We start from the raw sequence: 16,285 nt of genomic DNA on the forward strand, positions 1-16,285 counted from the left end.
GATGAGCAATTCGTGCTTCCTGTGAGAATTGTTTCATATACTTTCATAGATAAAGGCTGATATGGTGTCCACGGTGCGAATTGCCGGAGGGGATGAGGGATTTCTTCCATTGTATTTCTACCCCCTCTCAATATCCTTCCTGTCTCCCAATATATAATATAAGGACTTCTAGATCCGCCACTGTTTATTCCCCCAAAAAATCTGTGCCATTTGTATGTGTGACTATCGAAAGTACAAGGGTGGAAGAGAGTGGATATAATGTGTCCTGTACAAAAAATGGGTGTGTGGGTTTTGTAATGGGGATCAAAAAATTCTCAATATGCTTGTTACGACTGTGATGTTGACGACTAAGGTTTTTCTTTCCATTGTTACATGTAAAGATAACATACCGGTACATATGTAATTATGTTAAAAGTAAAGTAAAGTAAAAAAAATAAAGTAGAGTAAAAAATAAAGTAACAATGTAAGGTATAGCACCGTGTATGTTCAAAGTAAAGGATGTTAAAAGTAAAGCTTTAGAAAAACTTGTATAGTGTGTATCAGTAGCGGATGGTAGTCTGTACAAGCACCGGTTGCAATGTTGCAATATCAAAGGTATGTAGGTACGCGCAAGTGTTCCCCTCCTCCAGCATTCTTGAGTCCTATCCAAGAAATATTCAGGAAATATGAAGAGGAAAGTCTTTTAAGCTCTATTTGTATATTATTGATTAAATTATTTCTCGAATATTAATTTAATATATAAGCTATTTCCTTTTTTTTCAAACAACCACTATCAATGTACGTTTATACACTATTTATATACAAAACCTCTACTCTCATGTTATTGGACACGAGATAAATCGAATATATAGTACTAGCAGCGTTCACCCCGCTTCGCTGCGGTCACCCCGGAACGCAATAAACTTTGTTACTTAGATAATTTTTACTTTTTCGCTTTCAAGTGATATGATAAAAACCATAGAAGATTGCAGTAAATGTTAACATTATATCGCCTGTCATTTATGTTAACCCGCCCCGCTTCGCTGCGGTCACCCACGAACGCAATAAACTTTGTTACTTAGATAATTTTTACTTTTTCGCTTTCAAGTGATATGATAAAAACCATTATAACGCCTGTCATTTATGTTAACCCGCCGAGTGACACGGTCATGCGGGTTGCATATACATACGTTTATTTTTATACCTATGATGAACTAACAAAGGATTTGTACGTAATGGACACCTGAATGGTCAATTATCTCAAGACACTGGTAATTGAAAATTAAAGTGATATGATAAAAACCATCTAGGGTCCAAATCCTAATAACCCCCCAAAAATAAAAGAAATTGGTTCAGCCGTATTAGCGTGATGAGCGGACAAAGGATTTGTACGTTCTCTTTTATATATATAGATGTGCTGTAAGCCATGAATGATGGCGTTAATCCGAAAAGAAGAAAAAAAAAAGCAAGAAAATTGCATGCACGCAGTTAAACAAAATTATTTAATTATATATACTATGCATTATTTTAGAATGGAAGGTCTTTCTTCGATCTTTCGGGCTTCAAATTTTTCTATGACTTTATTGAAATCTGAAATGCTGCTCGCCTACTTTCTCGAAAATAGAAAGCATCGCTACCGCAAATATTTTCCGCTTTATTTTCTTTGGGGTCCAGAAACACCTCTCTCCTCCGACAATATGCATTTTGTTAGCATTTCTTTGTATAAATATACGGAACAAAAAGTCCATTTTCAGGAACCACGTATTTTTTTGTCTGTAAAGAAGCATGAAATCTAAGATGTTTTCCTTTGAAAATTAAAAAAAAAAAAAAAAGTTTAACATTCCAGCAAATTAGGCGAAAGAAGACATGAGCACTGTTAAAAATAATTTCTTAAATTTGAGAAATCGCTTCCTATCTGTGCACCAAGACAATATTTTCTTAGAAATGAGATTTGGTAATTCTCATTCATTAGGAAAGTAACAGTATATTTTCTCGTTTTGCTTTATACAACCTCATCTACTTTTCTTCATTTCTCATTAATAAGAGTTTCAAATTCTTGTTTCTAAGAAAATATATTCTCGGTGCACAGATAAGAAACGGTTTCTCAAGATTTAAGAAAGTATTTTTAACAGTGAGTATTGGAAGTGAATGATTTGATATTAATTTATGCTCTCCGCCGGAAATCGAACACGGAATCATGTGCACGAAGGACACAGAGCTAGGAATTAGACCCGTAGTAAGACATTTTCTTCTTGGAGACTTGATTGACCCCCCTTCCCCCCCAGAATATGATTTTTTTTAAATAAATCTTATCCCAAGAATTTTCACCTTTGTATTATAAATGTTAAATAAAATCTATTGACTTCGAACGACCGCCCCCCAAACTTTCAGCCTGGATCCGTCCCTGCTACCACCAGATTTATATTTGTTCTTTGCGAGTTTATGTTTTGTGAATAACTTCTTTCTTCCACGCGTCTGTATCTTCCTCACCCTATCAACTGAGTCAAGCGCTGCTAAGCGGAGGAATTCGTAACTATTACAGAAGCTGACCAGTTGCGGAAAAAATGCAACCGTAAGGGACCAATACGGGAAGATAGGAGCATTGCAAGAATAAATCCACTTCCCCATGTTAAGAGATAGGAGCTCGCTGCCATATGCTCAATGTTACTGCTTCCAGTGGCAACGTTCGCTGCCACTGGAAAGGTAAATCTCTCTCTTTCTTTCCGTTTTTTAATTGACTTTTTTCAGAAATGCATCAATACTGTTTTGCGCTCAAGAGCAAAGGTTTATTTTTTACTGATACACTACTTTAACACTTAAAAATATTTTTAGTATTTAAAAAAATATCCGGTTGCACAACCATGCAACATATAGTACCAGCCGCCACTGGTGTGTATAATGATATACCACAACAAAATAAAGATTTCGTGCTTATCAAGTATACAGCATACCGTACCTTACACATGACCAAAACAGTGTTTTATACACTTTACATAAATTCCATGTCAAAATAACTCCATACGTTGAGTAACTTTGACCTTATGCAGCAAATACATAAGATGTCAAAGTAGCCCCACCCCCAGGGCTACTTTGACAGGTATTTCTTAATTTCTTCCCGCCAAAACTTACTTGTAGAGATTTAGGTTTAGTAGTGGATGTGATAGCCTAGATACCTATTGTTATGATGAGAATAGTATCATTCATTGGTTGCAGAAAGTGTCCCGTGTACACATCTAAACTAGTCCAAAACCTGTCAAAGTAGCCCCGTTTTACGGTATTCAACACGGGTGGTAGCATTAATTTAGCATATTAACTTTGACTCTTTTACGGTAAAACAACAACAATTATAATAATAATAATCTATCTATTAAAATGCTACAGTACCAATTAAGAGCGACCGAGCTCTAACCTATAACCTTAGCTTTCAAACCTTTGGTTTACGGTTATTTGTGATTTCACGTTTTAACAAAGACAAATATTTTTTAAAAGAGTGTATTTTAAATAATTACTTAAAGAAACATTTTTCACAAAGTTTATCCTTTTAAATTATTGTTCAAAGGCCTTTGCCTTTAATAAGCCTTCTCCGAAATAAATGCAAATGAATTGTGCTGCCATCTTTGGAGCTCTTTTAAACTACGTTTATATGTTTGTGTCCAATCCTTTCGACAATGAGATCTCGGAAACTGCAGGCTCTAGAAAGATGACGTTTTCACTGATCGATTGCACATTTCATGTAGATTGTCCAGTTCTAATTGAATATTTAAAAAGCATGGGCACTTTTTCCTTATTACATTTTTACGGGTACATTGGAAGTGTTGAAATTAAAAAAAAAAACTAAAGCATCACATCCTAAGCATTATACATTCCAACACCACACTTGTGTATATAGGGGCTGTATATGTCTCAGGCGTTTGTTTCATGGCCAAATAATAATGGAAAAGGAAGGATAACCATTTCTCCAGTCTAAGATGAACCTTTTTTTTTTTTTTTTGGAAGTGTTTTGCCCAATGAACACCATATATAGCTGACATTGTAATTAATTTTGTATGTAATGTATTTGCTTATTACATACTGGATGCAAGAAGAAAGAAAACACTGATCATACATGAATTAGAAACTCCAACCGGAAGCAGGCTCAAATCTTGCAAACGGTGCGAGATATTGAGAAAAAATAATCGAAAAACGTCTCCCCTTTATAATACCCCTTGGCTTTTTTAAATCAATACGTCTTTCACTTGTGTCTGTAAAGGGACATGTACAGATGTTGTAAGGAATGAGAAGGAGATTTATGCTCATATGCGAATGATGCGCTGTGTAGAGAGCGCAGGTTCAGATAATAATAATAATAATAATAATAAAAGTGAAATGTAACAGAAATTCAGAAAGAGCGTTCTTTGCGAATTTCTCAATATTGATTGATGGAACTGAACTGTATGTTTAATGTTTGTATTTGAAATCCAAAATATAGTTTGGCTACTGTATATCTTTGAAATTACAGTAATTACTTAATGAAAGTTCTGAATTTAAGGTTACTTATTAATTAACATTAAAAATACACTTATCACACACATTTACACAAACGACGGAGAAATGATCCCAATAAATTTCTTCAGATTAGAAGCATTTCGTATGTTAATGTAATAAAAAAAAATCACCGTTAGTTGTCGGTCTTGGAAAAAGACGAAATTCATTGGTTAAGTTATGACCACTTTAAGCTCCTATTCTATATAAGTGCTTCAAGTTCGAAAATGTTATTAAATATGCAGGGATGCTAAACTTCAAGGAAGCAAAGCGATCTTAAAATACCCTTTTCTGAATGATAGGCTGTATATTACTTTGTGGTTATACAGTGGTTGTTTTAATTTCTTCAAAGATATTAAGAGAAAATTATTACTTGTATTTAATATTTAAGGAATGTGTGAAACAAGGAATGTCTTAAAACAGGCAAAATGTTCACGTAACTCGTGTGGATATCAATCTTCAGGACTGAATGTGCAGTTTAGATTTTTTATATTGCTCGTAAGTTTATGGATATTATGTTTTGAAGGAATTACTCTGTAATTTTAAGAACATTACGACTGTCATTTACAGGTTTTACGCTCACATTTTGTATTTGTAGGCATTTAAAATGTTTGTTTTAGCGTAGATACGATAACGAGTATGTGCCAGCTGAGAGAATGAGCATGCAGCATACTATGAAGGTTTTACTGAAAGTTGAACAGTACTTTTTCTTTTTCTTTCAGGATGGATGTGAGATAGTTTGTCCGGGCTGGAATGGCGGTGCAGAGTTCGCGCCACTTAGGTCGCGGACTGAGCATCCCGGAACGTGTAGCACAAGCCTACTATTCTCATGGCTTATTTTGTTCCAGTCGGCCGGTTTCGGTCATTACGTTTGCAGCCGTGGTAGTTTTGGTTTGTTGGTAAGTAAAAATGACTTGCATTGAGTTGTATAATAAGCCTATAGAGATTGCTGTTCTAGTAATTTGGTACAGTCCGCCGCAAAAAACCTGCAACATGAGCATGTAAGTTTTTTTTTTTTTTTTTTTTTTGTGAAACTATGCCTAACAGCACAGGGAATCAACATAACATCTAAGTGGTACGAATCACGAAAGGAGAAACCTCGGCGTCCTCCCCTGCACACTTATTTTGGATCAAAAGACTTCGTCGTTTCACAATAAACTCTCATGCTCATGTTGCAGGTTTTCTGCTGCGGACTGTACACTGATTTATATTAAGAATCATTTATACGTTTTATATTCCTTTCTTTGAAGAAGTGAATTCTTTTAAATATCAGTGTACACTTATTTGTTATGTATTGAAGTGATAATTTAATTACTCGAAGGCGAGTAAAATTGTGGAATAAGTGACGTTATCTCTTATCTTCTCATTGTTTAGAAATCATGCGCTACTGATTAGATTACAATTCTTCCAGAAAAGAGAAAGTAGGCTGTGAAACGGGCAAACATCCTCACCTAACCTGAATCCCATAGACTTTGTTTTATGAAAATTTTTTAAAGTATTGTGGTATATCCCTCCAAAATTTCCTTGCTTGATTTTATGTTTCGACTAACTCGCTCTGCCCTACTCCATTCTAGCTGTAAGATGATGAGCTACGCACTTCTAAATATTTTTCTATAGCGATTTCAAACAACGGTATTGTAGTATCGTAAACTTATTTCAATATCAGTTACGCTAAGTGAACATTAGATTAACAGTTTGAGGTGTGTGCTTTGAAAATTCTGGTTTATCGTTTCTACAGAGGATAACTTAACGGTAGCCTCTCAGGATTCGCATCGTTGATGAGAATTTAAAGAAGCATTGTGAATCGGTTAAAAAAGGGCATTGAGAATTGTGGTAGACATGTAGAGGCACTTTTTTCATTCATGTAATATTTTGTTTATTAGTGTTCCCATTGTTTTTCTTTTGCATGCTTGAGTTTAATCTCTCTAGCATGGAGAATATAGGAACGCACATACCTACCCCCATGTGGACCGAACCCAGAACTGTACGCTCTGAAAATTCAAGCGTAATAACTATCATATTACTCGGGAATTCTCATTTGCCCATGCACATAACCCTTTCCATGTTGAAATCCAATATTAAAGTCATTATTTAAAGAAAGAAAGAAGAAAAAAATATATTAGTCTCTTGTAATGCCAAAAATTGAATACAAAGATTTGTATGGTTTCTTGACTGTGACGCATGTTTAGTTATTTAAGTGTGAACAGTGATGAGATACTAAAACCTGTAAAATGTAAGTGCATTTGTAATAAGAAAATTAGTTTCTTTAGGCATTCTGTTTATTCATAAAACAAGTTTGGCAGCAGTAAAAGTGCAAAATTAAATCTTGGTTAGTAATAAGTTTCACGTTTTAGCTTTATTAAGTACTTCTGTAGTAGCCTCGCTCTTGTTTCGGAAGGCCGAAATTGCTAGAATGGATGAGGACACTAATGAACATTGAATGATCATTAAAATTAGAATTGTATGTATTGTTTTATTGAGGAATCATATAACCCCCTGCGGCCTATGCATTTTATTTTTAATCGTATTTGGTTGAATCCGTACTGCAGTTTTGCTCTGAATACTGGGAAGACCGGTTTAAGTTTGAAATGTCTTGCATAATGAGACGTTATAGTTGTTTGTTATTCGTATTTAAACTTAATATTGCTCTAAGTAAGATAGCCTATCAATGTCTTTTTTTATGTATTATGTATGAATATCTGCTATCTTACGTAAATGGAATGCTAACATTATAACTGGGATGAAGTTCGTATTCAGTCTACTGTAACATGTAATTGCTTGTGTCTAGACTTAATGACTCGACTATACCGTGGTATCTTGTTATCTGTTTGATCAATAAATTGATCCGTTTGGCCAAATCAGCTGTGGTTATTATTAGTATTATTATTATTATATTTTATTTTACGCGGTACTCGAATAAATAGGTTTTTAATTCTCATCTGATACAGAAACAAAGGTATGTGGGTCTGTACACTATTGTAGAATTGGTAGTTCCTACTACCTGGGATACTGATTTTTTAGATGCTTTAGTTAGAAGATGTGTGAACAGTGTCTTTTTATAGGAAGAATATTGATATTTGCAGGTGATTAACTATGTAATGACGTGTTTTTTTTTTTCAAGTTCATATTTGTGGTATTCGTAATTCTACTTTTCTTTTATCTTTCCATTGTATCTTTTCAATTTCCAGCAAGTTGTATACTTTTTGAACTTCAGAAGAGAAACTGAAAATAATATCCTCTCACTATTGGCTTAGTGATCTACGTAGTTACATTAGTGTAAGCGAACTAGAACCCGCAGTGGAGGCCCGGTTGTTCAGTGGTAGAGTCCTTTGTTCGTTCCCAGGCGGAGTAAGTTCATGAGGGTTTCCTCCACATTATCATTCCACCAAATACTTCATAGGCATTCACTTCTATTAATCATTCGTCCCCTTTAGTCTAAAAGGGTATAACTGGTTAACCTAATTTATTTTCATTTTAAAATTCACTGTCTACCCAGAACATGGAGTCAAGATAAGAGAGTCTGCCTAAGACAGGATGCAGATTGTACTTTTGATGTTCAATCTGCCTCATGTGTTTTGGAAGTCTCGTGGCTAAAATCAAATATTTAAATCTTGTATTAAAGGTATGATTTCATCATTTGTGACTAAGGAACATAACTGGAAAGAACAATTGTATTACTTAGCTGGATATACTTAAACCCCAGCAGATCACACTGACCAATTTGTAATTTCCAGAGATTCAAAGAAAGTTGTCATTCAACCAGAAATAAATTCATGCAATGAAATGTACACTAAATATTTGTTGAAACATTGTGGTTGACCGTGATCCCAGTTAACGAAAGGATTATAACTCATTGGTTAGCAATAAAAAAAAAAAAAAAAAGTTTTGTGTCAGAGCTTTCTGAATGAAACTTTTATGAAAAGGCCACAGTACATGCCTTTTCAAAACTACCATTGTCAAATCCTGTTCTGAAAAACAGTTTATCTTAACTTAAGTAAAACACTGTCTTCTACACCATTACTTCACTTACACAATCTATTTCGTGAGTTCACCTTTGAGTAGAAATTTGGTTTCTGATACGTTGAAAATACTTTAAACTGAGACTTCAGAATACTTCAAAGTCAAATAGGTAATCTGTGGAAAACATTTTGTCTTTGAAAAGATCTTTAGGAGAAGAAAAATGTCATAATATGTAATAACACTATAATAATTATTGGACATTATTGAAAATGTAACAGTTAATAAATTTAATGCAAATTACTTAATTACCTCACATTTATTTAAAAAAGAATCTAGGTATGTAAGCATAGGCCTGTGTAGAAAAAATGTACCTGTATACTAGTGTTCTTACTTACTTATACTTTTTGGAAAAAATATCCCACATTTTATCATTAAAAGTCACTTGAATTTCTGCATTTCGTGTGTGATATTTTTTGTTCAAAGTTATGCATTGCAGAGTACTGGAAGTCGAACCCACGACTCCTCGCACTAATAGCTATATTAGTACGTGTTTGTTTTAGTAAGCATGTGAATTGTACTGTTGTGTTTTGTATCTTGTATTTAAAGGATAAAAAATTATTTGTATATGCTGAGAATAGAACCTATTGGCAAGGCAAGGTTAATTCTCGGCAACTTGCGAAATCTAACGGAAACATGTGCAAATGAAATTATTCTGCGACGTCATGTCTGACGCAGCCTTTTTTTTTTTTTTTTAAATCATACAGTCAAGGCTTATGGGATCTTCAGGAATTGTATGTATGTGAAGTACAAACGTACTGTTGTCCGCCTGCTAATATTTACAAATTTCGTTTCATAATATTGTGTGAATATGATGACTTACACGCATTTTTATGTGTCTTTAGGACTATTAGATTGGCCTATCCAAAGGACAGTCAGTGATTTAAGAATATGTTTTCAGATAAGAAAACCGAACTGTTCGTTGCCAAATCTGCCAACTTCAGAAGATTCCGTGTTTCCCAGAGTAGTAACATCATTCAAAAAGCGCGATGTCACTGTAATTGGCGGTGCAGCCTATACATATTTGTTTTAATCACAAAATACAAAACATGAATTTCAATAATAATAATAATAATAATAATAATAATAATAATAATAATAATAATAATAATAATAAATAGTTTTTAAATGATAGGAAGGGGAATTTTATGGAACCTGTCTTAAGAAATAAGACTAAAGCTTAAGTAAGAACCCCAGCTCTTGCCGTTTAGCAGAAATAACAAACGAGGGCAAAAGTAAGAAAGCAAGCTCAAAAAGTAAGTAAAATAAAATAAAAATTAAAGAGTTCAGGTAGTGTAGTGACTTAGTTTATTGATAAGCTGTCAACGTTACAACATATAAATAGCAAATTTTTGTTGGATTGTGACGCACGAAGGTCGGCCATGTCATTTGTTACATGATGTGTGGTGAGCACAGTGGTTGCTAATGTTATGCTTTACTGTTTGCTTTCTAGACTGGAGTTCGCTACATCTTAATTCAAAAAGCACCCTAATCAGCTTAAGATTCTGTGCTAACACCAGAAATTATATTCCCAGTTCTAATTCGTGATGCAATTTGGATCTCATTTGCATTTGCAGATGCTTCTGTATGATTTTTCCCCACTGAGCTTCACTAGTCGTGACTACATATATACATTATTTAAGGGGATGATGAGTTCAGAGCCCGTTCTCCTGTGTTGGCTACTGGGGAATGATAGTGATGTGTTCGTTCCTTTGTGACTCAATCGCCACATAATAGGGGCCGTGGTGGCTCGGTGGCAGAGCGTTCAGGCGGGTTCGATCCCAGCCTCCGCCAAGCGAATTTTGTGGTGGACAAGCACCGTGTGCGTGGGTTTTCTCGGGGTCCTCCCGTTTCCTCGCACTTTTTTCATTCCACCATTTCATTCATTTCCCATCTTCACCGTCTCCTTTAGCCTAACCGGCATAACCGTGGGACGTAAAACTCAAAGATTTCATTTTTTTCTCAATCGCCACTTTTGATCACTGTTGGTCCCATGCACTTCGAATTTCTTCCGATTGTCCTTTGAGCTCTGGACAGGGAAGGTTGGATAATCGCAATACGCATAATGCGCGAAGGATCCCAAAATTCCTTCTGCCAGTTAGGTACTGGTTGGGTTGATCCCAATGAGTCCTCTACTAAAACCTCACAAGGAACGGACATGAACGTCTCATCCGGACATCTAAATCAAACCTAGTCCATTCGATAAACATAACAAAGATACGTTCATGTACAAAAAATTAGATACCATGGACAACGGAGTAAGTCCCTGGGACCCATTAACCCTGTCAGTATAAAGAAAATCGTAGACTTGCAGTGAAACAGCTATTGCATCAACACTTTTAATTGGAAAGTCATGATTTACAATTCATTCTCTTCAGCATGAAACAAGCTTTCCAGATGTACTATGTATTGGTGCTCAAACGTACTTGAACAGGGAAAATTAGGAGACTGTCGGGAAAATTTACTCAGACATCCCTCCTATCAATTTTGGACCCCTCTGGAGTGGCCTCGGGTAAAAGCACACAGTCCAAATGTATCTCGAAAAATACTATAGGGGATAAGAAATGTATATACCAAGTTTTGTTTTGATAGAATAGATATGAGGGGAAATTGTGTATTGGTATACACGCTTTTCCCTCATACCTCTGTTATGTTTATCGAATGAACTAGGTTTGATTCGGATGACACATCATGTCCGTTCCGTGTCAGTTTCAGATCTCCCGAGCAGGGCAGCACTAATAGGGCAGTTTTCTTACTCTACAGTACATAACTGTGGGTAGGGTTGGTTTAACCCATTTGGAGGGCCGGGGTAGGAAAAAATATGTGACCACTGCTAACTTCACCTAATACATTTTTGTGAAAGGACAGTAGGAAAATTAAGGGAATATATTTAATATTTTTGGTCATATTTTATTTTATGATGATGATTATATCTTTCTGATACTTTTTAGACAGCCAGTTTAGATTTTGATCAGAATTTAGGCCTCTGTCCACCTGGAGGCCCGGGGCTATAGCCCCTCTAAGCCCCCTTAATCCGGACGAGGCTGTGGGACGTAAAATTTCATTTAATTTAGTTTTTTTTTTTTTTGCATAAAACTAGCCTTTGACATTCTTTCAACGAACAGTCAAAGTTAAACGTCAATGTTTTTGTGTAGAAGATTTATATAATTCTTAACAGAAAAATAAAATTTGAAAAATCGAGGACTGAGAACATCTGGATGCTCCAATTGAGGCAGTAGCATAAAATATGTCTAAGGAACTTAAAACCTTCTCACTTTTTGAGAATTAAGCAGAATTACAAAAGATAGATATGTATATTTTTTATGACTGCATTTCTTTTAAGCTTACTCCTTCAATTAAAGGGCATCGAGAACAAAAAAATGCTAATTTCTTTGAATATGGCTATACATAATCCGTGTACATATTCAGGAAGATTTTTCATTCATTTTGTATCATTGGACTGAAAGAGAGAGAGAGAGAAAAAAAATAATAATTACGGAAGTTAATTTGTTGTTTGGTGGTTGACCCTGTAAAAAACATGTTGCCAGGAATGAGCTTCTTTATAACTAACGATTACCTACCTCATTCTTGTTTTGGTGACTTGTTCTGAGAACAAGGAAGCAATTAGTTCACTCAGACTGCTTTTTTTTTTTCTCTCTCTCTTTCTCTGTATTCTGTAATATCGTTCGATTATGATACCAGCGTAGACTGCTGTGTGATTCGTCACAGCGGCTGTGAATGGACTGTGTTATTTCTGGATTGTAACTGCTAGTACAGTTGTGACAAATGACCGCAAGACACAAGGACGCTGTTGTTCCTTTTTGTTCGAAAAAAATCATGACGATGGTTTATAATTTTACAAATGAATATGTACATTTATGATGAAAGATTGATGAAGAGTAGATAAAAATTTATATTCCTCACATTGAATTAGAAGCGAGTTGCGTAAAAGCTTATTCCTTTCATGAATGGGTGCTTCAGTATATAACAAAAACATTATTCTTGTATATTTTACATGGGAGAAAACGCTGAAATTTTGCACCATGTAAATATCAGTCGGGGAACATTACTTGGCATACTCTATGCTACCACAAGGTTAATAGTGTTGTCAGCCCAACGTAAAGTTGTTTTTTCAAGTGGCACTGGTTATCAGTGGCGGATCTAGCCGGGGGGCCTAGGCCTCCCTGTTTTTACCTTCTAGATCCACCAGTGCTGGTTATTACATATTTCAGCTGTACATATAAATAGAAAACCTACAATACATACAGTATTGCAGACTAATGGACGCTACAGTATAACAAGCATCCAAGTTTCGATGGCCTGTAATTATACAGCAGTAATAACCCAAATGAGACAGATGGGGCAATGCACATCCAAAGTATTTTAATGTCTGATACTATGATAATGATAAGACGGATTTCGAATCATTACAAAGTTACAAGGAATTGAAAATTTGACATTTTCAAAAGCCTTTAATTAGAAAAAAAGTGCTTAGAAAAAATGAAATATGTAAGTTTTACGTCCCAAGGTTATGCCGGAGAGGCTAAAGGAGACGGTGATGCTGAGAAATGGATAAAATGGTGGAATGAGGAAAGTGGGAGGAAACGGAAGAACCCCGAGGAAACCCACGCACACGGTGTTTGTCCACCACAAAGTTCACTTGGCTCGAGCTGGGATCGAACCAGGGACCCCAAGCACCAAAAGTGAATGCTCTACCACTGAGCCACCGCGGTCCAGTGATTAGATAAGTATCGTATCTAATTGTTGCATAGATGGTTTTCAATAGATGTGAAGATCACATAGTCCGGCGGTTAAGAGCCAAAATTTTATAGTGAACTCTGCATTTTGTGACTAAAAGGTCATACTTCGCACAGATGTTCTTCAGACTATACCCAGCCATTTGCGAAGGGGAGCCAAGCTGAAATTCTTGGTGGGTGGCTTTTCCAGACATGGTTGCATACCTATAGCAGAAAATTACTATTTGCTACATTTGATTCTCTATTTAACATTCCCACGTACCGCTACGACACAAAATGTGTAAAAATGATTCGAGTTAGTCATTAACTGAATCTACAAACAATATCAACATTGTTCGGTTTAAAGAGGGCAGTCTATTTGGCGGGTTGCCTACATGCGAGGATGCCTCTTCAAATTTCAGTCCTAAAAGTGTTTGATCCATCTCATGTTTTGACGAATTATAAGTAATCAGAAATTAATTAAACTTAAATAATGTTATTATTGTTAGATTTCAAGTGTTGTTTAATTGTAGCAAAAGAATATCTTTAAAAATAGCAGAAATGTAAGTAAAATGACAATTTTGGCGAGCCAAAATTTTCGTGAATTGTGCATTTTGTTGCTAAAAAGTTATACTTCTCACATTTTTTCCTCAGACTATACCCATCCAATTTTGAAGGGCGCAAAGTTGAAATCCTTGTTTGGTGTTTCTTAAGTGTATGGTTCAGGGTCGTCGTCATTTCAGATTTCTTGGTGGGCAAACACCCCTACTGACATAAGAGTTCCACGTTTTTAATAATATATCAGTAGATTACCGATTAAAGTAGATGTGTTCCTGAAAATCGGGGGGAAAGTGCCCCCAAACCCTCTATATGACGCTCCTGGCATGGTTGCCTATTTGTGACCTGCTCTCACCTGACACTTTGCATCCCGACGTGATGGTAGCTTTCAAACGGGGTGCCTTTGCTGCACGAAAAAGTGGTCGATATTTTTCAGCGATGGCTCTCGACCAAGCTCACGAGCAAATTAATTCCACGCTCAAAGTGACGGAGGAATTATTGGACTGAGAAAAGTCCGGAAACATGATGGAGATTTCTTTTAGCATCCCCGAGAAATATGTCAATACGTTGAACACATGGAATTCACTTTTAAATGCAAGAAGATGATACTAAAAATGATGAAACACCTAAAACATTTACTGAAAAATTACAGAAACGTGTTAAAATTCGTTAATAATGACTTTCGAGTATGGTGATAATCCTTTTCTAGAAACAACAGGAAAGCTTTACCGGATCGAAAACAAAATAATAATACAATCTGAAGCAGCTGACACCCTCGAAATGATGGAAAGAGAAGGAACAATTGCAATTCATAAAATTTGTCGAAGAGAGGCTGAAGAACAAAATTAACAAAGTTACTGATCCGTTGAAATGCAAGAGCTTTTCCTTATTCAAGAACCAAAAGAAGAGATGAACATGTCTTGCTGAAAAGTGCACTAGCCTTACAAATGACTGTGTGTCGTCTCTACGTTGCATGCCAAAATGGATCAGGCGATTTGGACGAATTCTTTAAGCATGAAATTGAGTTGTCCTCTGTCACTTACAGTAGGAGACTATACATCTGAATCACAAATCTAGTTTGCTCAAATGCCTTGAACTTCTCCAAAAGAAATAAATTTTTCAAGAAGCTGAAGTAGACGTGAAGATTTTTGATGGAGCAGCTTATGAATAATTATTCATATGATTCCTCGAGCAGCATCCAAAACTTTTGAAGAATATATCGAAAACAGCTTGCAACAGTGAAACGAATCGATGTGGTATGGGACGAATATTTTCCCATCTCCATAAAAGAAATGACACAAGAATCAAGGGGAACTAGTTGGAAATATCGCGTCTCACCAAACGCTCCAATTCCCAAGAAGTTTCTTCGGTTCGTGCGATCAAATGACAATAAGCGACAACTTTTACGTGTAATCATCCCAAAGTTGATGGAGATCGGACAAATGAACAAAGAAATGTATACCACCAAAGGGAATTTTCACTGACTATGGTTCCCAAGATCCTGTTCTGGAGCCGGGTTTTCGGATCCAAGTCCGGAACCGGTTCTGAAAACCAGATCTTCGAGAACCGATTCCGCCGGAACCAGAACTTTGTGGCCATCCCTAATTTATAGATGAGGCGATTCCACTATTAAAAGGTACGGTTGTGCTACTATATAATAAGTAATCGATTATAGATTCTGTAAATGAAGCAAGGAATAATTTATTTACAAGGAAGAAAAACGATTGTATCAATCCCATCCACAAAAAACGCGCTGATTCAACATGTTCGCAGAGTATCTTATCAGTCTATGATTTGGGCTAAATTTTTTGAAACCATTCCATGACCTTTCGCAACTAACTTCGTGGGGTTGGAAAAAAAAAATGAAGGCAAGTTAACCCCGCATTGGTCCACGATCCCCATTACTGTAGAAACCTGTTCGGAGTTGGTTAAATGGGGTTGCAAGATGATATGCTTCGAGAATCGTTGCAAATGCCAGATGACTTCATTGGTCCGTACACCACTTTGCTATTGCGAATGAACTATTTCGAATAATTTTTTAACTTAGTTGGCTTCTGTATTTCCTTTTAACAATTAGTTTATAGTGTAAATAACGTTGTGACAGTGTACAGTCTTGTTAATGGCAGTTAACTATGGATTGCCCTTGTAAAGCAAAAATGATAATATTTTAGTTATATTTGTGCCCATTTTAAAGATACGCTTATGCTATAATTAAACAACTCTTGAAATGTGGCACTAACGACCATTATTTTCAGTTTAATAGATTTCTGATAACCTATCAGATATATAATTTGAATATATTACAGTATTATTATCCAAAGGTTTTCGAAAATGAAGTTTTGGTAAAAACATTTTGGGCGAAAAGAAATGAACAAACGGGTGAATATAGAAAGCTAAAATACGCTTAACTTCACAATAAATATATGCCTCTGAACATCATTTAAACAATTAAATGGAGGCGTTTTAGATAGGCG

At 35.7% G+C, this 16,285-nt stretch overlaps 1 protein-coding gene across 1 annotated transcript in view; it reads left to right on the forward strand.

Moving 5' to 3' along the window:
• Nucleotides 1-16,285, forward strand: part of SCAP (SREBP cleavage activating protein) — a 441,101-nt gene that overhangs the window by 353,771 nt on the left and 71,045 nt on the right. The window contains exon 3 of the mRNA XM_081736987.1: nt 5,223-5,399. Coding sequence (XP_081593113.1) covers nt 5,254-5,399 — 146 coding nt within the window. The 5' untranslated portion in view covers nt 5,223-5,253. The remainder of the gene's footprint in view (nt 1-5,222; nt 5,400-16,285) is intronic.

The sequence above is a fragment of the Thermobia domestica genome, chromosome 13 (assembly GCF_964235325.1).
Source record: "Thermobia domestica chromosome 13, izTheDome1.hap1.1, whole genome shotgun sequence".
NCBI classification, from domain to species: domain Eukaryota; kingdom Metazoa; phylum Arthropoda; class Insecta; order Zygentoma; family Lepismatidae; genus Thermobia; species Thermobia domestica.